Consider the following 22,495-nt stretch of genomic DNA (forward strand, 5'->3'; position numbering starts at 1 on the left):
ATTTTACTACTCTTTTAGCCGATTCTGTGCCGATAATATCATGCATCTCTAATTTTAATGGTTACTTGTGTACTGGAAAACAGTCATATTCTGTCCTTCATTACGACCATCAGCTGCTACTGCAGTGACACTTATTTCATACTGGACACCAGCAGTCAGGTTAGTTATGTCTCTAAATGTCTCAGAGTTTCTTATTTCTCCATTTCTCCACTGTACTCTATAGAAAGAGCTGTTTCCCTCTGGTTTAGTCCAGTTAACAAACACAGAGGATGTGGTGAAACCAGAGACTGTGAGATTTCTGACCATTTCAGGCTCTGAGTGGAAGACGGATACATGAACATCATATCAAAGTAAGAGAAAAGAGGAATAATTAAGAACGTCTGACAGAGAAAGATACTATAAACTACAAATGTCTAAAAACTGAAGCAGTCGAATGTGAAACAGGATGTGAGCTCTTCATTTAGCAACGATCATCTTCATCATCTTACTTGTATATTGACAAGTGTTTCTCACGTCACTCTCTGTTATGTTATCTCCAGCTACTGCAGTCACAGCGAAACAGTATTTCACTCCAGGAGTCAGATCAGTGACATTTGTCTCTGTCACAGAGACATTTTGACTGAAGTTTGCTGCTTGATTTGTCCATTTTACTGTATAATAGGAGCTTTCTCCCAGTGGTTTGCTCCAGTTTAGAGACACAGAAGATGTTGTGAAACCAGTGACAGTGAGATTCCTGACTGCTCCAGGCTCTGTGTGGGAAAAAGTGTCGGATAAGAATTTTAACAACTAATATCGTCCTTAAATTATACTAAATAGAAACCCTCCAGTGACGCCTGGTGGTTTGAGCAGGTATGAAGCATAAAACTGAACCTGACAAACACTCAGTGTGGCCACGCTCATTTCAAACAAAATTCTGAAAAATAAAACATTAAATCCTTCTCTGTTTGCCAGTAGAGGCTCTGTGTGCACATAAAGCTGTCACTTTGTCTAAATAACACGCATCAATACCAGGGGTCTAATAATACAACAATAAGACTGTAACTGACCATATTTTTGTTAGAGATGCACGATATAAGATTTTTTTTTTTTTGCTGATATCCGATATGCAAATATTTTACTACTCTTTTAGCCGATTCTGTGCCGATAATATCATGCATCTCTAATTTTAATGGTTACTTGTGTACTGGAAAACAGTCATATTCTGTCCTTCAGTACGACCATCAGCTGCTACTGCAGTGACACTTATTTCATACTGGACACCAGCAGTCAGGTTAGTTATGTCTCTAAATGTCTCAGAGTTTCTTATTTCTCCATTTCTCCACTGTACTCTATAGAAAGAGCTGTTTCCCTCTGGTTTAGTCCAGTTAACAAACACAGAGGATGTGGTGAAACCAGAGACTGTGAGATTTCTGACCATTTCAGGCTCTGAGTGGAAGACGGATACATGAACATCATATCAAAGTAAGAGAAAAGAGGAATAATTAAGAAAGTCTGACAGAGAAAGATACTATAAACTACAAATGTCTAAAAACTGAAGCAGTCGAATGTGAAACAGGATGTGAGCTCTTCATTTAGCAACGATCATCTTCATCATCTTACTTGTATATTGACAAGTGTTTCTCACGTCACTCTCTGTTATGTTATCTCCAGCTACTGCAGTCACAGCGAAACAGTATTTCACTCCAGGAGTCAGATCAGTGACATTTGTCTCTGTCACAGAGACATTTTGACTGAAGTTTGCTGCTTGATTTGTCCATTTTACTGTATAATAGGAGCTTTCTCCCAGTGGTTTGCTCCAGTTTAGAGACACAGAAGATGTTGTGAAACCAGTGACAGTGAGATTCCTGACTGCTCCAGGCTCTGTGTGGGAAAAAGTGTCGGATAAGAATTTTAACAACTAATATCTTCCTTAAATTATACTAAATAGAAACCCTCCAGTGACGCCTGGTGGTTGGAGCAGGTATGAAGCATAAAACTGAACCTGACAAACACTCAGTGTGGCCACGCTCATTTCAAAAAAAATTCTGACAAAATAAAACATTAAATCCTTCTCTGTTTGCCAGTAGAGGCTCTGTGTGCACATAAAGCTGTCACTTTGTCTAAATAACACGCATCAATACCAGGGGTCTAATAATACAACGATAAGACTGTAACTGACCCTATTTTTATTAGAGATGCACGATATAGGATTTTTTTTTTTGCTGATATCCGATATGCAAATATTTTACTACTCTTTTAGCCGATTCTGTGCCGATAATATCATGCATCTCTAATTTTAATGGTTACTTGTGTACTGGAAAACAGTCATTCTCTGTCCTTCAGTACGACCATCAGCTGCTACTGCAGTGACACTTATTTCATACTGGACACCAGCAGTCAGGTTAGTTATGTCTCTAAATGTCTCAGAGTTTCTTATTTCTCCATTTCTCCACTGTACTCTATAGAAAGAGCTGTTTCCCTCTGGTTTAGTCCAGTTAACAAACACAGAGGATGTGGTGAAACCAGAGACTGTGAGATTTCTGACCATTTCAGGCTCTGAGTGGAAGACGGATACATGAACATCATATCAAAGTGAGAGAAAAGAGGAATAATTAAGAACGTCTGACAGAGAAAGATACTATAAACTACAAATGTCTAAAAACTGAAGCAGTCGAATGTGAAACAGGATGTGAGCTCTTCATTTAGCAACGATCATCTTCATCATCTTACTTGTATATTGACAAGTGTTTCTCACGTCACTCTCTGTTATGTTATCTCCAGCTACTGCAGTCACAGCAAAACAGTATTTCACTCCAGGAGTCAGATCAGTGACATTTGTCTCTGTCACAGAGACATTTTGACTGAAGTTTGCTGCTTGATTTGTCCATTTTACTGTATAATAGGAGCTTTCTCCCAGTGGTTTGCTCCAGTTTAGAGACACAGAAGATGTTGTGAAACCAGTGACAGTGAGATTCCTGACTGCTCCAGGCTCTGTGTGGGAAAAAGTGTCGGATAAGAATTTTAACAACTAATATCGTCCTTAAATTATACTAAATAGAAACCCTCCAGTGACGCCTGGTGGTTGGAGCAGGTATGAAGCATAAAACTGAACCTGACAAACACTCAGTGTGGCCACGCTCATTTCAAACAAAATTCTGAAAAAAAAATATTAAATCCTTCTCGGTTTGCCAGTAGAGGCTCTGTGTGCACATAAAGCTGTCACTTTGTCTAAATAACACACATCAATACCAGGGGTCTAATAATACAACAATAAGACTGTAACTGACCATATTTTTATTAGAGATGCACGATATAAGATTTTTTTTTGTTGCTGATATCCAATATGCAAATATTTTACTACTCTTAATCAATTCTGTGCCGATAATATCATGCATCTCTAATTTTAATGGTTACTTGTGTACTGGAAAACAGTCATTCTCTGTCCTTCAGTACGACCATCAGCTGCTACTGCAGTGACACTTATTTCATACTGGACACCAGCAGTCAGGTTAATTATGTCTCTAAATGTCTCAGAGTTTCTTATTTCTCCATTTCTTCACTGTACTCTATAGAAAGAGCTGTTTCCCTCTGGTTTAGTCCAGTTAACAAACACAGAGGATGTGGTGAAACCAGAGACTGTGAGAATTCTGACCATTTCAGGCTCTGAGTGGAAGACGGATACATGAACATCATATCAAAGTGAGAGAAAAGAGGAATAATTAAGAAAGTCTGACAGAGAAAGATACTATAAACTACAAATGTCTGAAAACTGAAGCAGTCGAATGTGAAACAGGATGTGAGCTCTTCATTTAGCAACGATCATCTTCATCATCTTACTTGTATATTGACAAGTGTTTCTCACGTCACTCTCTGTTATGTTATCTCCAGCTACTGCAGTCACAGCGAAACAGTATTTCACTCCAGGAGTCAGATCAGTGACATTTGTCTCTGTCACAGAGACATTTTGACTGAGGTTTGCTGTTTGATTTGTCCATTTTACTGAATAATAGGAGCTTTCTCCCAGTGGTTTGCTCCAGTTTAGAGACACAGAAGATGTTGTGAAAGCAGTGACAGTGAGATTCCTGACTGCTCCAGGCTCTGTGTGGGAAAAATTGTCAGATAAGAATTTTAACAACTAATATCGTCCTTAAATTATACAAAATAGAAACCCTCCAGTGACGCCTGGTGGTTTGAGCAGGTATGAAACATAAAACTGAACCTGACAAACACTCAGTGTGGCCACGCTCATTTCAAACAAAATTCTGAAAAAAAAATATTAAATCCTTCTCTGTTTGCCAGTAGAGGCTCTGTGTGCACATAAAGCTGTCACTTTGTCTAAATAACACGCATCAATACCAGGGGTCTAATAATACAACAATAAGACTGTAACTGACCATATTTTTATTAGAGATGCACGATATAGGATTTTTTTTTTGCTGATATCCGATATGCAAATATTTTACTAATCTTAGTTGATTCTGTGCCGATAATATCATGCATCTCTAATTTTAATGGTTACTTGTGTACTGGAAAACAGTCATTCTCTGTCCTTCAGTACGACCATCAGCTGCTACTGCAGTGACACTTATTTCATACTGGACACCAGCAGTCAGGTTAGTTATGTCTCTAAATGTCTCAGAGTTTCTTATTTCTCCATTTCTCCACTGTACTCTATAGAAAGAGCTGTTTCCCTCTGGTTTAGTCCAGTTAACAAACACAGAGGATGTGGTGAAACCAGAGACTGTGAGATTTCTGACCATTTCAGGCTCTGAGTGGAAGACGGATACATGAACATCATATCAAAGTGAGAGAAAAGAGGAATAATTAAGAAAGTCTGACAGAGAAAGATACTATAAACTACAAATGTCTAAAAACTGAAGCAGTCGAATGTGAAACAGGATGTGAGCTCTTCATTTAGCAACGATCATCTTCATCATCTTACTTGTATATTGACAAGTGTTTCCCACGTCACTCTCTGTTATGTTATCTCCAGCTACTGCAGTCACAGCGAAACAGTATTTCACTCCAGGAGTCAGATCAGTGACATTTGTCTCTGTCACAGAGACATTTTGACTGAAGTTTGCTGTTTGATTTGTCCATTTTACTGTATAATAGGAGCTTTCTCCCAGTGGTTTGCTCCAGTTTAGAGACACAGAAGATGTTGTGAAACCAGTGACAGTGAGATTCCTGACTGCTCCAGGCTCTGTGTGGGAAAAAGTGTCGGATAAGAATTTTAAAAACTAATATCTTCCTTAAATTATACTAAATAGAAACCCTCCAGTGACGCCTGGTGGTTGGAGCAGGTATGAAGCATAAAACTGAACCTGACAAACACTCAGTGTGGCCACGCTCATTTCAAACAAAATTCTGACAAAATAAAACATTAAATCCTTCTCTGTTTGCCAGTAGAGGCTCTGTGTGCACATAAAGCTGTCACTTTGTCTAAATAACACGCATCAATACCAGGGGTCCAATAATACAACAATAAGACTGTAACTGACCCTATTTTTATTAGAGATGCACGATATAAGATTTTTTTTTTTTGCTGATATCCAATATGCAAATATTTTACTACTCTTTTAGTCGATTCTGTGCGGATAATATCATGCATCTCTAATTTTAATGGTTACTTGTGTACTGGAAAACAGTCATTCTCTGTCCTTCAGTACGACCATCAGCTGCTACTGCAGTGACACTTATTTCATACTGGACACCAGCAGTCAGGTTAGTTATGTCTCTAAATGTCTCAGAGTTTCTTATTTCTCTATTTCTCCACTGTACTCTATAGAAAGAGCTGTTTCCCTCTGGTTTAGTCCAGTTAACAAACACAGAGGATGTGGTGAAACCAGAGACTGTGAGATTTCTGACCATTTCAGGCTCTGAGTGGAAGACGGATACATGAACATCATATCAAAGTGAGAGAAAAGAGGAATAATTAAGAACGTCTGACAGAGAAAGATACTATAAACTACAAATGTCTAAAAACTGAAGCAGTCGAATGTGAAACAGGATGTGAGCTCTTCATTTAGCAACGATCATCTTCATCATCTTACTTGTATATTGACAAGTGTTTCTCACGTCACTCTCTGTTATGTTATCTCCAGCTACTGCAGTCACAGCGAAACAGTATTTCACTCCAGGAGTCAGATCAGTGACATTTGTCTCTGTCACATAGACATTTTGACTGAAGTTTGCTGCTTGATTTGTCCATTTTACTGTATAATAGGAGCTTTCTCCCAGTGGTTTGCTCCAGTTTAGAGACACAGAAGATGTTGTGAAACCAGTGACAGTGAGATTCCTGACTGCTCCAGGCTCTGTGTGAGAAAAAGTGTCAGATAAGAATTTTAACAACTAATATCTTCCTTAAATTATACTAAATAGAAACCCTCCAGTGACGCCTGGTGGTTTGAGCAGGTATGAAACATAAAACTGAACCTGACAAACACTCAGCGTGGCCACGCTCATTTCAAACAAAAGTCTTAAAAAAAGAACATTAAATCCTTCTCTGTTTGCCAGTAGAGGCTCTGTGTGCACATAAAGCTGTCACTTTGTCTAAATAACACGCATCAATACCAGGGGTCCAATAATACAACGATAAGACTGTAACTGACCATATTTTTATTAGAGATGCACGATATAAGATTTTTTTTTTTTGCTGATATCCAATATGCAAATATTTTACTACTCTTTTAGCCGATTCTGTGCCGATAATATCATGCATCTCTAATTTTAATGGTTACTTGTGTACTGGAAAACAGTCATTCTCTGTCCTTCAGTACGACCATCAGCTGCTACTGCAGTGACACTTATTTCATACTGGACACCAGCAGTCAGGTTAGTTATGTCTCTAAATGTCTCAGAGTTTCTTATTTCTCCATTTCTCCACTGTACTCTATAGAAAGAGCTGTTTCCCTCTGGTTTAGTCCAGTTAACAAACACAGAGGATGTGGTGAAACCAGAGACTGTGAGATTTCTGACCATTTCAGGCTCTGAGTGGAAGACGGATACATGAACATCATATCAAAGTGAGAGAAAAGAGGAATAATTAAGAACGTCTGACAGAGAAAGATACTATAAACTACAAATGTCTAAAAACTGAAGCAGTCGAATGTGAAACAGGATGTGAGCTCTTCATTTAGCAACGATCATCTTCATCATCTTACTTGTATATTGACAAGTGTTTCCCACGTCACTCTCTGTTATGTTATCTCCAGCTACTGCAGTCACAGCGAAACAGTATTTCACTCCAGGAGTCAGATCAGTGACATTTGTCTCTGTCACATAGACATTTTGACTGAAGTTTGCTGTTTGATTTGTCCATTTGACTGTATAATAGGAGCGTTCTCCCAGTGGTTTGCTCCAGTTTAGAGACACAGAAGATGTTGTGAAACCAGTGACAGTGAGATTCCTGACTGCTCCAGGCTCTGTGTGGGAAAAAGTGTCGGATAAGAATTTTAAAAACTAATATCTTCCTTAAATTATACTAAATAGAAACCCTCCAGTGACGCCTGGTGGTTGGAGCAGGTATGAAACATAAAACTGAACCTGACAAACACTCAGTGTGGCCACGCTCATTTCAAACAAAAGTCTTAAAAAAAGAACATTAAATCCTTCTCTGTTTGCCAGTAGAGGCTCTGTGTGCACATAAAGCTGTCACTTTGTCTAAATAACACGCATCAATACCAGGGGTCCAATAATACAACAATAAGACTGTAACTGACCCTATTTTTATTAGAGATGCACGATATAAGATTTTTTTTTTTTGCTGATATCCAATATGCAAATATTTTACTACTCTTTTAGTCGATTCTGTGCGGATAATATCATGCATCTCTAATTTTAATGGTTACTTGTGTACTGAAAAACAGACATTCTCTGTCCTTCAGTACGACCATCAGCTGCTACTGCAGTGACACTTATTTCATACTGGACACCAGCAGTCAGGTTAGTTATGTCTCTAAATGTCTCAGAGTTTCTTATTTCTCCATTTCTCCACTGTACTCTATAGAAAGAGCTGTTTCCCTCTGGTTTAGTCCAGTTAACAAACACAGAGGATGTGGTGAAACCAGAGACTGCGAGATTTCTGACCATTTCAGGCTCTGAGTGGAAGACGGATACATGAACATCATATCAAAGTGAGAGAAAAGAGGAATAATTAAGAACGTCTGACAGAGAAAGATACTATAAACTACAAATGTCTAAAAACTGAAGCAGTCGAATGTGAAACAGGATGTGAGCTCTTCATTTAGCAACGATCATCTTCATCATCTTACTTGTATATTGACAAGTGTTTCCCACGTCACTCTCTGTTATGTTATCTCCAGCTACTGCAGTCACAGCGAAACAGTATTTCACTCCAGGAGTCAGATCAGTGACATTTGTCTCTGTCACAGAGACATTTTGACTGACGTTTGCTGCTTGATTTGTCCATTTTACTGTATAATAGGAGCTTTCTCCCAGTGGTTTGCTCCAGTTTAGAGACACAGAAGATGTTGTGAAACCAGAGACTGTGAGATTCCCTACCGGTCCAGGCTCTGTGCATAACAAAGTGCAGCATATGTTGAACACAAATCAATAATTATATCTAATAATATGGAAGGATACCACCAGGAAAAAAAACAACACTGTCTACACATTTTACCTTCCTCTCAAATGAAACACCTTAAAGTGTAAGATAAATGTGTACTTACTTGTGTATTTAGACACGGAGATACTTGCTCCTACAGTTCCATCTACTGCAACAGGAGTAACTGTTATAGTATACTGGACACCAGCAGTCAGGCCAGTGATGTTTCTACTTTCGCCCGTTTCACTTGCACTTTGGGTGTTCGTTCCATCTGTCCAGTTTACACTGTAGAAGGATCTATTTCCATTTGGTTTATTCCAGATCACAAATATGGATGTTGTTGTGACTGCAGATACTGTGAGAAGACTGACTGCTTCAGGTTCTGTAAATCAGAAAGGTGTCAGAGGAAGGATAAATCAATTAAAAGAGGAATTTATTGAAAGAAATAGTCATCGTGGATCTACTGTTGGCACTACGTCCAACTAAATCACATTATACATGGGGTTTATTACACACACACTTACTGGTTGTGATGTTTTTGCAGCAGTTAAAAACATCATCAACTTTTTTCAGAATTAATATGCAGACAATAAAACTTATCTTTTAACTACTTCTGGATATCATCCTGCTTATGATCACGAGAGTATTTTTCACCAGCTGTCCTCAGCAGACTGTCCCTACCTGACTGTATGAACCAAGATTAACTGATGACTTACTTGTGTACTGGAAAACAGTCATTCTCTGTCCTTCAGTACGACCATCAGCTGCTACTGCAGTGACACTTATTTCATACTGGACACCAGCAGTCAGGTTAGTTATGTCTCTAAATGTCTCAGACACATTTACAGAGTTTCTTATTTCTCCATTTCTCCACTGTACTCTATAGAAAGAGCTGTTTCCCTCTGGTTTGGTCCAGTTAACAAACACAGAGGATGTGGTGAAACCAGAGACTGCGAGATTTCTGACCATTTCAGGCTCTGAGTGGAAGACGGATACATGAACACCATATCAAAGTGAGAGAAAAGAGGAATAATTAAGAAAGTCTGACAGAGAAAGATACTATAAACTACAAATGTCTAAAAACTGAAGCAGTTGAATGTGAAACAGGATGTGAGCTCTTCATTTAGCAACGATCATCTTCATCATCTTACTTGTATATTGACAAGTGTTTCCCACGTCACTCTCTGTTATGTTATCTCCAGCTACTGCAGTCACAGCGAAACAGTATTTCACTCCAGGAGTCAGATCAGTGACATTTGTCTCTGTCACAGAGACATTTTGACTGAAGTTTGCTGCTTGATTTGTCCATTTTACTGTATAATAGGAGCTTTCTCCCAGTGGTTTAGTCCAGTTTAGAGACACAGAGGATGTTGTGAAACCAGAGACTGTGAGATTCCCTACCGGTCCAGGCTCTGTGCATAACAAAGTGCAGCATATGTTGAACACAAATCCATAATTATATCTAATAATATGGAAGGATACCACCAGGTAAAAAAAACAACACTGTCTACACATTTTACCTTCCTCTCAAATGAAACACCTTAAAGTGTAAGATAAATGTGTACTTACTTGTGTATTTAGACACGGAGATACTTGCTCCTACAGTTCCATCTACTGCAACAGGAGTAACTGTTATAGTATACTGGACACCAGCAGTCAGGCCAGTGATGTTTCTACTTTCGCCCGTTTCACTTGCACTTTGGGTGTTCGTTCCATCTGTCCAGTTTACACTGTAGAAGGATCTATTTCCATTTGGTTTATTCCAGATCACAAATATGGATGTTGTTGTGACTGCAGATACTGTGAGAAGACTGACTGCTTCAGGTTCTGTGAATCAGAAAGGCGTCAGAGGAAGGATAAATCAATTAAAAGAGGAATTTATTGAAAGAAATAGTCATCGTGGATCTACTGTTGGCACTACGTCCAACTAAATCATATTATACATGGGGTTGTGATGTCTTTGCAGAAGTTAAAAACATCATTAACCTTTTCAGAATTAATATGCAGACAATAAAACTTATCTTTTAACTACTTCTGGATATCATCCTGCTTATGATCACGAGAGTCTTTTTCACCAGCTGTCCTCAGCAGACTGTCCCTACCTGACTGTATGAACCAAGATTAACTGATGACTTACTTGTGTACTGAAAAACATTCATTCTCTGTCCTTCAGTACGACCATCAGCTGCTACTGCAGTGACACTTATTTCATACTGGACACCAGCAGTCAGGTTAGTTATGTCTCTAAATGTCTCAGACACATTTACAGAGTTTCTTATTTCTCCAGTTCTCCACTGTACTCTATAGAAAGAGCTGTTTCCATCTGGTTTAGTCCAGTTAACAAACACAGAGGATGTGGTGAAACCAGAGACTGCGAGATTTCCAACCATTTCAGGCTCTGAGTGGAAGACAGATACATGAACACCATATCAAATGTCATACGTGTTTGGTATCTCACTTCCCTGTCTATATACCTTTAATACATGCATTACATCCTAAAGTACAATATGAGATTAGACATTTTTAATGTTTATCTGTTTGACATCAAGGTGTGATTTGGCTAATTAATTGGGTGCCTAAAGTTAAGTGTTGCAAATGGCACCAAGTTAACAACTGAGCCCAGTTAGATAATGAAACAAACAAACAAACAAACAAACAAATAAATAATAAATATCCTACTTGTGAAAGTATCTCTGAGTTGTGCTTCCCCCTCAATTGAATTTGCAACAGCTGTCACTGTAATGTTGTAGTGCACTCCAGGGACTAGATCTTTAATGGTGTAGGTGGTTTCATTTGTAGTGGACTGGTTGGAGCCATTATTTTGTGAAAACCACTGAATCTTGTATGAATCAGCATTGCCATCAGCTTTAGTCCAGTTTAGCTTCACAGAGGTTGTTGTGACAAAAACAATAAAGAGATTTTTAACCGCAGCAGGATCTGCAAGTTCAGAAACACAAGAGACATAATGAGAAATCATTGTGTTGTTTACAGCTTTGTGGCATCAGATGATCTAAGTAAGATGGTGAAAGAAGAAACTGCTGCTCACTTGTGGGTTTCGTAACCGTGAAGGGTTCTCCTTCAGTGTTATTGGCTCCAGCAATGGCACTGATGGTTATAATGTAGTTAGTGCCTGGAGAAAGGTTTGATAGCAAAACGAAGGTGTTGTTTGTGAATAAAAGCTGTGAATCTCCAGCTTTTTGCCATGTGACCTTGTATGAAGACACGTAACCATCAGGTGCAGTCCAGTTGAGGAAGATGGAGACAGTGGTTGCAGAAACGTTGTTAATTTGAATGTTGCCTGGTTCTGCAGGGGATACATGAAGGGGAAGATGGCAGAGAGTAAAAGAGAGAGAGAAAAAAGAAACAAAAAGAAGCCATGAACACATCAACACAGTAAGACATTCACAAGAAGACCACACTCATAAAGGTGGTGATATAATTCCACTTGTTCACACTACTGACTCGATTTATTTCAGAGACTCAAAGAATGATTTCAGAACATTAAAAGAGAAATTCTTGATGAATTTAGGCTCTGTGAATAGAATACAATAGAATAGAATACATGGCTTATGATTCATTAATTTACTATCAACTGCAGAATCATGTTTGCATGATGAAACAAGTTGTAGAATATGTTTCCATCACTCATCAATAAAAGTCACAGTAGATATGTGGAAATGCAGTTGGAAGTTCTTCTAAAACCACAGCTGATTCTACAGCTTAAAGCAGAAACCCTAAACCATGTTTACACCTGGACATACAGCTGACTGCTCTAACAGGAGAGTCACAGCAGACTGACAAAGACACGTTAATGCAACACTCAGCTCCTGTTTAAAGCAGAATACAACGAAAAGTTAAAAAAATTTAAATATGTTTTTAGATGTTCAATAAAAGGAAGATAGTTTACGGTGAGACTGAAACAAAACAATCCAAACATGACTATGCAGGGGAGAAGTTGACTAGCTGAGTCACCACAAACAACAATCTATATTTCATCATTAGTAAAGGTAAACCCAGAAACCAGATGTTCCTGAACTTCTTTAAATTTTCTTTTTCTGCAACTTCTTGGATTTTCCTTTAATTTCCTTGGAGTATCAGAAAAAAACAGAGATTGGGTTAGATTACCTACATACTTGTGTACTGGAAAATAGTCAAGGCAAACTTTCTCATCATCAACCTTTTTCAGAATTAATATGCAGACAATAAAACTTATCTTTTAACTACTTTTGGATATCATCCTGCTTATGATCACGAGAGTCTTTTTCACCAGCTGTCCTCAGCAGACTGTCCCTACCTGACTGTATGAACCAAGATTAACTGATGACTTACTTGTGTACTGGAAAACAGTCATTCTCTGTCCTTCAGTACGATCATCAGCTGCTACTGCAGTGACACTTATTTCATACTGGACACCAGCAGTCAGGTTAGTTATGTCTCTAAATGTCTCAGACACATTTACAGAGTCTCTTATTTCTCCATTTCTCCAATGTACTCTATAGAAAGAGCTGTTTCCATCTGGTTTAGTCCAGTTAACAAACACAGAGGATGTGGTGAAACCAGAGACTGCGAGATTTCCAACCATTTCAGGCTCTGAGTGGAAGACGGATACATGAACATCATATCAAAGTGAGAGAAAAGAGGAATAATTAAGAAAGTCTGACAGAGAAAGATACTATAAACTACAAATGTCTAAAAACTGAAGCAGTCGAATGTGAAACAGGATGTGAGCTCTTCATTTAGCAACGATCATCTTCATCATCTTACTTGTATATTGACAAGTGTTTCCCACGTCACTCTCTGTTATGTTATCTCCAGCTACTGCAGTCACAGCGAAACAGTATTTCACTCCAGGAGTCAGATCAGTGACATTTGTCTCTGTCACAGAGACATTTTGACTGAGGTTTGCTGTTTGATTTGTCCATTTTACTGTATAATAGGAGCTTTCTCCCAGTGGTTTGCTCCAGTTTAGAGACACAGAGGATGTTGTGAAACCAGAGACTGTGAGATTCCCTACCGGTCCAGGCTCTGTGCATAACAAAGTGCAGCATATGTTGAACACAAATCCATAATTATATCTAATAATATGGAAGGATACCACCAGGTAAAAAAAACAACACTGTCTACACATTTTACCTTCCTCTCAAATGAAACACCTTAAAGTGTAAGATAAATGTGTACTTACTTGTGTATTTAGACACGGAGATACTTGCTCCTACAGTTCCATCTACTGCAACAGGAGTAACTGTTATAGTATACTGGACACCAGCAGTCAGGCCAGTGATGTTTCTACTTTCGCCCGTTTCACTTGCACTTTGGGTGTTCGTTCCATCTGTCCAGTTTACACTGTAGAAGGATCTATTTCCATTTGGTTTATTCCAGATCACAAATATGGATGTTGTTGTGACTGCAGATACTCTGAGAAGACTGACTGCTTCAGGTTCTGTGAATCAGAAAGGTGTCAGAGGAAGGATAAATCAATTAAAAGAGGAATTTATTGAAAGAAATAGTCATCGTGGATCTACTGTTGGCACTACATCCAACTAAATCATATTATACATGGGGTTTATTACACACACACTTACTGGTTGTGATGTTTTTGCAGCAGTTAAAACATCATCAACTTTTTTCAGAATTAATATGCAGACAATAAAACTTATCTTTTAACTACTTCTGGATATCATCCTGCTTATGATCACGAGAGTATTTTTCACCAGCTGTCCTCAGCAGACTGTCCCTACCTGACTGTATGAACCAAGATTAACTGATGACTTACTTGTGTACTGGAAAACATTCATTCTCTGTCCTTCAGTACGACCATCAGCTGCTACTGCAGTGACACTTATTTCATACTGGACACCAGCAGTCAGGTTAGTTATGTCTCTAAATGTCTCAGACACATTTACAGAGTCTCTTATTTCTCCATTTCTCCAATGTACTCTATAGAAAGAGCTGTTTCCCTCTGGTTTAGTCCAGTTAACAAACACAGAGGATGTGGTGAAACCAGAGACTGTGAGATTTCTGACCATTTCAGGCTCTGAGTGGAAGACGGATACATGAACATCATATCAAAGTGAGAGAAAAGAGGAATAATTAAGAAAGTCTGACAGAGAAAGATACTATAAACTACAAATGTCTAAAAACTGAAGCAGTCGAATGTGAAACAGGATGTGAGCTCTTCATTTAGCAACGATCATCTTCATCATCTTACTTGTATATTGACAAGTGTTTCCCACGTCACTCTCTGTTATGTTATCTCCAGCTACTGCAGTCACAGCGAAACAGTATTTCACTCCAGGAGTCAGATCAGTGACATTTGTCTCTGTCACATAGACATTTTGACTGAAGTTTGCTGTTTGATTTGTCCATTTTACTGTATAATAGGAGCTTTCTCCCAGTGGTTTGCTCCAGGTAACAAACACAGAGGATGTGGTGAAACCAGAGACTGCGAGATTTCCAACCATTTCAGGCTCTGAGTGGAAGACGGATACATGAACATCATATCATATGTCATATGTTTGGTATCTTACTTTCTTGTCTCTTTACCTTTAATACATGCTTTACATCCTAAAGTACAATATGAGATTAGACATTTTTAATGTTTATCTGTTTGACATCAAGGTGTGATTTGGCTAATTAATTGGGTGCCTAAAGTTAAGTGTTGCAAATGGCACCAAGTTAACAACTGAGCCCAGTTAGATAATGAAACAAACAAACAAACAAACAAACAAATAAATAATAAATATCCTACTTGTGAAAGTATCTCTGAGTTGTGCTTCCCCCTCAATTGAATTTGCAACAGCTGTCACTGTAATGTTGTAGTGCACTCCAGGGACTAGATCTTCAATGGTGAAGGTGGTTTCATTTGTAGTGGACTGGTTGAAGCCATTATTTTGTGAAAACCATTGAATCTTGTATGAATCAGCATTGCCATCGGCTTTAGCCCAGTTTAGCTTCACAGAGGATGTTGTGACAAAAACAATAAAGAGATTTTTAACCGCAGCAGGATCTGCAAGTTCAGAAACACAAGAGACATAATGAGAAATCATTGTGTTGTTTACAGCTTTGTGGCATCAGATGATCTAAGTAAGCACATAGACATTTTGACTGAAGTTTGCTGTTTGATTTGTCCATATTACTCTATAATAGGAGCTTTCTCCCAGTGGTTTGCTCCAGTAAACAAACACAGAAGATGTTGTGAAACCAGTGACAGTGAGATTCCTGACTGTTCCAGGCTCTGTGTGGGAAAAAGTGTTGGATAAGAAATATAATAACTAATATCTTCCTTAAATTATACTAAACAGAAACCCTCCAGTGACACCTGGTGGTTGGAGCAGGTATGAAGCATAAAACTGAACCTGACAAACACTCAGTGTGGCTACGCTCATTTCAAACAAAATTCTGAAAAATAAAACATTAAATCCTTCTCTGTTTGCCAGTAGAGGCTCTGTGTGCACATAAAGCTGTCACTTTGTCTAAAAAACATGCATCAATACCAGGGGTCTAATAATACAACAATTTGACTGTAACTGACCATATTTTTATTAGAGATGCACGATATAGAATTTTTTTTTTGCTGATATCCGATATGCAAATATTTTACTAATCTTTTAGCTGATTCTGTGCCGATAACACTTGTCAGCGTGGACCTACTGCTGGCACTACATCAAACTAAATCATATTATACATGGGGTTTATGAAAACACACTTACTGGTTGTGATGTTTTTGCAGCAGTTAAAACAGCTAAAGTTAACCTCATAGACATTTCCAGGGATCAGACCAGTTATTAATCCATTTCCAGTGATGTTGCCAGTGGATAAGGTGCACTGTGTTCCAGACGTCACACTGATATTTGCTGTAGTTGTTAATATTTGTACGTCTGTTCCACATGTTGCTTAAAGATAGAAAAAGGAGAACAAAAACCAGTAAAACAAGAAAAAGAGTCAAATGTCTGCACACGTGAACGAGGTATAAAATTTTTTGTTCACACTATTTTACAGATCTGACTCATTCACAACTGTGATCCTATTGATAATCTCAAATTATATTTAAAAGAAAAAGCTGTGTGCAAAAGTTTTAACTTCTTCGATGAAGCATATGATGCAAAATAAAAAAATATTCACATGTACTTACTGTTACAGTCTGCGTGGGTGCTCTGCAGAAATGAAAACAGAAAGAATGAGTAAATCAAAATGAACCAGCAGAGGGCAACATTGAGCTTAGCATCGACTACAAACTGAACCACCTGTTCAGCATTACGGGGAACTGAAGCCTCCTGTAACCACTTAAGATTTTATTATTATTACGATTATTATTATTATTATTAATATCAAAATTACTTAATTAAGCTCCAGTTATATTGTTATATACCCTCATTGATGAAAGTCACACCTCCATCCAGCCAGAATTTTGATCTTCACAGTCCTCTCCACATTATTCTGGTAAATAACTACAGATACTTGTACAGGGATGCATACCAAACATGTCATGGGGTGGTTGGGTTGGTAAGTGTTTTGGAACTACACCTATTCAGACTACCTGCTTCCAGCTGCAGGAGGTGCATGGGTCTGTTTGGATCTTCCTACCACACCTGCCTCAGATCTCCTAATCAAGAGGCTGGGCTTATCAAGCTGCAAGCTGCAGCACTTCTTCGCCAGATCATCTGCCCTACTCGGCCTGAGAGCTGCTCCAGGAAATCTTGTGCCTGCCCTGCCTCTGCCTTGCCAGCCTGATATCAGCAGTTCCCACCAGCTCTCCCTGCCTTTGTCTTCCTGGCCTGCCTGCGCTGCTGCAGTATCCACCAGATTCCACCTGCTTGTCTGCTGCCCTGCCTGCCCTTCCGCCCAGTGGAAAAGTATTGGATTTTACCCGCCGTCCTTCCCAGCCTGGATCCTGTAAAACTAAGCAAATACTCCGTGCAGTGAAGATCTCCCCACCTTTGTTCCGCCGTACCCGTCAGCCGGGTTAATAAACTTTCATTTTTGCAGTTACAGTACTTTGTGGTCTGCTTCTTGGGTCCATCATCTTGCCAGTATTATGGCAAAACATCAATCCATTTTAAGCACACAGTTATTTTTAAAAAGGACTGGGAAACTTGATCCATTCTTGGCCCTGATTATCTGCACATCATTCAAACATTTTCTCTGGAATCATGTAAATATAATCAAATATGTCACAGTTCTGCGTTCTGGCTCTAATGCATGTTGAAACCGATCTCATTTGCTTAAATGAAACAGAATAAGCCTGTCTTGTTTCTATTATGAAATATTGATAGCGAGCATTAGTTTTTTACTGACCTAAATAGTCTAATTCCAGCCCATTTTATCAGAATAACACAGTTATTTTTCTTTTTTTATGAATTCCCAACAGGTTTGTAAAACAAACCCCCATCTATTCATATAGCTGTAAATAGAAAACACACTTCCGTTTCCATTGCTTAGATTAATACACAAAAGCTCAGTATGATGTGATAGAGTCCCACCAAAACTGATGAAAAGTTATTGAATCTGTGCCAGGAAGCAGAAGATCGCCATTTGTACAGTAATTCTCCTGCAGCCTCATTTGTAAACAAAAAGAAGTGCAGTTGAGAATATTTTTACCTGAATGTCTCTTTATGTCAAATTGTAAGATGACAAACAAATCCTGATCAGACCACCATGCCTCTTATGTTCATCCACTCTCTCATCCACCCCCATCTCTGTTCATGGCTATCATCTGCATTCTGGTATCAGGACAAAACAAACAGCTCTGATTCTACATTACTTATTAGCTAAAATTTAAACAGCTCTTTCAGGCTGTTTGCAGCTCAGCTAAATATTTAACAATGGCTTCATCGCTCAAACCTGCATCATTCTTTCTGAGGTAAAGTCACAGAGGAATAATTATTAACTTCCAACAATGAAAGATTTTATGATGTTTAGCTTTCATTTTAAATATAATTTAAGGACAAAAACTTCCTTGGATGCATTTTTTAATCTTTAACCTAAGTAAATTAACCAGGAAGAATGGCACTTATTATTGTTTTTCCCACTTCTTGGAAGAATAAGCTGCAAAACCAACTGAACCTTAAGATTCATGTGTTTTTTCTGTTTTTTTCCTGTTCCTTTCTGTTGTCTTTATGTCTTGTGTTTTGCTTTTTGTCTTATTTTGTAGTCACAGCATTGTTCTGTTCTCTTTACTTTCTGTTCAGGACACACCTGGTATAACTTTGCTGATAGCTTAATCCTCGTATAGCTAGTTTTCCTCCTCAGTATGTAAGTTTCCATTGGTTTCTTTTGTTTTCTGCCGGGTCATCTTCATTGCTGTGTTTTTCCTTGTCTTTGTTGGGTTCCCCTCTGACAGGTTTTGTTTCTCTGTTTATTCATTGGTTTGTTTTCTGTTTTTGCAACCTGCTGTAATCGAGCCTTTGTTGTGGGTTATTAAACTTCTTACACATTCATCTGCCTACGTCCTGCATATGTTGGAAACTTGATACTGGATGCAAATATATTTTTTGTGAATAATATCATGGACCATTCTGACCCAGTCTATACTGTGATGGCTGTGATGATTAGAAATCATGAGGTTTTTTGGGTTTCTTAATCTTTTTATGTTTGAAACTAGTGTTTTATAGTTAATTTATTTTAAATCTACATGTATTTATAATTTTGTGTACAGTTTGTGTTACTTTTGCTGACATGAGATCCCTTTAGGCAAGACATTTTAGATCTCAAGTATTTTTAGCTAAAGATGGCTATAGCTAGCTATCTTGGTAGCTAGCTTGGCAGAAGCAACTATTTCCTCTGGAGAATAGTTCAATCTGCTAATAATTCAAATATTAATTTTAGCTCCAGTAATGTCATCATCATAGAGGGAGGTTATTAGTTTCAGCTCACTCTCCTTAGTTGTTATAGAGTAATTCAAACCATCTGTTCTGTTGTCTGCGATCAATGTCTTTGATGATTTATTTTAAAAGGGAACTGAGTGAGAAATGTGATACATAACAGGACAGAAAAACAAAGATAAATATTACCAAACCAGGAAACTTGAAAAGAAAGGCTCTATCTCAAATTAATTTTCAACCACTGATGCAGGTCAATGTCCTCACCTTAACTTTAGCTTTCCACCTTCTGGAACATTGTTCCTCAATCACAAGGACAAAGGTTTTTACACTATTAAACCTGTGAAGTTTAAGGGTTCAGTAGCTCAGGTAGCCAACCGTGAAACTGAACTGTCAGGTAGTGCTTATAATATGCACTCTTCTTAATGTTTACACCATAACAAGAGGAATTTGCATGAGGAAGTAGACATTTACAGTATTTCTGCTGAACGGGGAAGGTATCTGACACACCAAAATATACTGAATAAGTTGAGAGTTCAGTGAAGCATCACTTTATTCAGTCACGCGAATTCATTTCTATCACGCTTACTGAATTAGATTTTGTTAAGCCATATATGTTTTTTTAAGACTTGCAATGAAGGGTGGAGCTTATTGACCACATCCTATGATCGAACTTTGACTTTATGTTACTTTTATGAGGCCATTTTACCTTTAAATCTCTGCTTTATGAAAACATGGCTTCGAAATTTGTCAGTTGCTCATATAAAAATCTAAAATTTAAACATCAGCTGTTCAATTTCATGTAGCAGATAAAAAACAATCAGAGCCAGAACATGTACCAGTACAACCACATGATGAATATGTTTCTTTAAAAAGAAGCTTGTTCTGTGAAATATGTTTTAATGGTACAGACACAATAAATACGCTTTAAACTGAAACTCTTTTAGCTTCTCAAGAACATGGTAAAGGTCGCATACCAGCATGACAATGTCATGTTTTCATCCAAATATTCATGTTAAAATGACCCCAGGAATGTGACTTCTCCAAGCAATGACTCCCAGAAGTTTTATTTCCCTTGGCACGCTTCCTAGGAATCACTTATTTTCCCCTGACTAAATAAACAAAATAATGTCTAAAGCCATTACGCTTTGGCACTGACTCACATAGCAAAAATAACAGAAACTCAAAGACCCTTATGGGCAATACTGCTCTAGAAATACTTCAACTCAAATAATGGACTTCATTTTATTCTATGACTCCACTGTGACTCACCTCCATCTATCTCAGGCTTATGTAGGACATCATATGACCGTTTTAATTGACAGCCATCCATTGTGGACTTATTTTTTATTCTGTATTTATGACAAGAATTAGGTAAATATGCTGCTTGTAGCTTATTGTTTCACTGTTCTCCTTTTGCTCGAGCCAATTTTAAGACAGCTCTTATAAACTGCCAGTACTTACAGAACTATTTGTGACCATTAGACATAAAGAGCTATATTTAATGTTCACAGGGGAACATACAGTACTTCTCTGGGACTCAGTCAGTGCCCCTGTAGACTATCTGTGCCCTTTGACTGTGTCTGTCTGCAGGAGTAGGGAGGAAATGGCTGTACTGACCACTATATAAACATTACATCACCCCTCAGCCTGCCACCCTCTGATTCCTACAGATTCCTAACAGTCAACCTCCTGATAACACCCAAGTTCCTTCCTGAATAATAACACTTGAGAAAAACAATCAAAAATCATCTTAAAGGCTGTTTGTTCAGGGATTAGTCATTAACATTAGCTCCCCAAAATCTGATAACACTGAACAAAAGCATAAAGGAATTGTTGCGAAACACTTGGTTTCTGCTCCTGGAATTTCACAAAGTCATAAAATATGGCTGAGGTTTTGCGGGTGCCCTTGTTGACTTGCTGAGTGGAGAAAGTGGACACTGATGGCTGTAAATTCTGCTACATCATGTTATCTGACTCGAAACGAAAGTGTGTGTTTGCATGTGTGTAGATTATTAACAACAAAATACCAAAAGTTCACAAGGAAGAAACAAAGAAATATCGTAGTCTCCTTTTTCTTAGGGTTAGAGTTTTCCCCCCGTTATCTTCTAAGTTAATGACTTTTCACTTTTTTTTTAAATCTTCTTTCTGTTTTTTATTATACTATTTGTGTGGTGTTTGTCAACTCTATTTACTTGGTATAGATCGTGGCTCAATTTGTTTTTTTTTTTTTTTTTTCTCCATTTAGATGAGTTGTGATCAAAGATATTAAGGGTTATTTAGCATCTAACTTTAACAGAGAATCAGAGAGGATGTCTGATAGAGAAGCTAAGCCACGGCCACGGGAAAATGAACTTTTGCTACCTAACAATTCAAATCCTTAAAAAGATTTGTGTTTCAAGCAAACTATACTTAATGATTTTTACACCATCTCACGTTTGCATCGGACAGTTATTTACTTTTTCTCGGTTTTCTCTGTTGAAGAACATCTGTGGTGCCCTGAATCATAGCATTCATGTCAGCTGCTGCACGTCTCCTGCTACTTATTAGTCAATCAGAAGCTTGTTGGATAACCAACTGACAGCCATGACTTTTTCAGAGAAAAAGTGGAACATGTTTATGCTTTTATAGGTTCTTCACTCTTTTTTACTTTCTCATAAGTGGTATTTTGCAATTAAACCAGCATAAATGTAAATCTCAGCTGATCAGGAGCAGGATTTTGCATGAAATGAGGTTTAACCACACAACGATCTCCAACTGAGATAAAAGTGACAGCGGAAAATAAATTATCTGCTGAACAGTGATGGAGTGTAAAAATCACTGTAAACCATATTGGCTTGAACCATTTTAATTATTTTAAGGTTTGAGTAGTTTTAGATCTTGGATCTCAAACTCCAGTCCTTGAGGCTGCTGTTGTGCAGGTTTTAGATGGTCCATACTCCAACCCGCCCCTGAGGACCAGAGATCCCCATAAAATTTTTTTTAAAAATTCACTAATCTGTTGCTCCTTTCTGCTAAGCTGTTAGCTTAGCTTCCTCATCAGGATTCATCCCTGATTCTCCAAACTAAGAGTTGTCATACACAGCCAGTGTTTCCCGTCCTCATGTAAGGCACAGTCCCAGTAAACAATGGA

General features: G+C 38.1%; 1 protein-coding gene across 10 annotated transcripts in view; it reads right to left on the bottom strand.

Annotated features, from left to right (window-relative positions):
- Positions 1–22,495, bottom strand: part of LOC121647225 (receptor-type tyrosine-protein phosphatase eta) — a 50,971-nt gene that overhangs the window by 19,803 nt on the left and 8,673 nt on the right. For 2 of the 10 annotated variants that reach the window (XM_041996472.1, XM_041996478.1), the window contains exons 2-18: positions 16,677–16,698; positions 16,255–16,437; positions 15,294–15,551; positions 14,754–15,014; positions 14,319–14,579; positions 13,728–13,985; positions 11,592–11,849; positions 11,225–11,482; positions 10,683–10,943; positions 10,115–10,372; positions 9,697–9,957; positions 9,262–9,522; positions 8,670–8,927; positions 8,253–8,513; positions 7,143–7,403; positions 6,033–6,293; positions 4,922–5,182 (exon numbers count right to left, since the gene is read on the bottom strand). In XM_041996472.1, coding sequence (XP_041852406.1) covers positions 4,922–5,182; positions 6,033–6,293; positions 7,143–7,403; positions 8,253–8,513; positions 8,670–8,927; positions 9,262–9,522; positions 9,697–9,957; positions 10,115–10,372; positions 10,683–10,943; positions 11,225–11,482; positions 11,592–11,849; positions 13,728–13,985; positions 14,319–14,579; positions 14,754–15,014; positions 15,294–15,551; positions 16,255–16,437; positions 16,677–16,698 — 4,102 coding nt within the window. Of the gene's footprint in view, positions 1–4,921; positions 5,183–6,032; positions 6,294–7,142; positions 7,404–8,252; positions 8,514–8,669; positions 8,928–9,261; positions 9,523–9,696; positions 9,958–10,114; positions 10,373–10,682; positions 10,944–11,224; positions 11,483–11,591; positions 11,850–12,874; positions 12,981–13,727; positions 13,986–14,318; positions 14,580–14,753; positions 15,015–15,293; positions 15,552–16,254; positions 16,438–16,676; positions 16,699–22,495 lie in introns of those variants that run through there. The other 8 variants (XM_041996475.1, XM_041996474.1, XM_041996473.1 and 5 more) reach the window with 8 other exon arrangements.

This window comes from Melanotaenia boesemani, chromosome 10, assembly GCF_017639745.1.
Source record: "Melanotaenia boesemani isolate fMelBoe1 chromosome 10, fMelBoe1.pri, whole genome shotgun sequence".
In the NCBI taxonomy this organism is placed as follows: Eukaryota; Metazoa; Chordata; class Actinopteri; order Atheriniformes; family Melanotaeniidae; genus Melanotaenia; species Melanotaenia boesemani.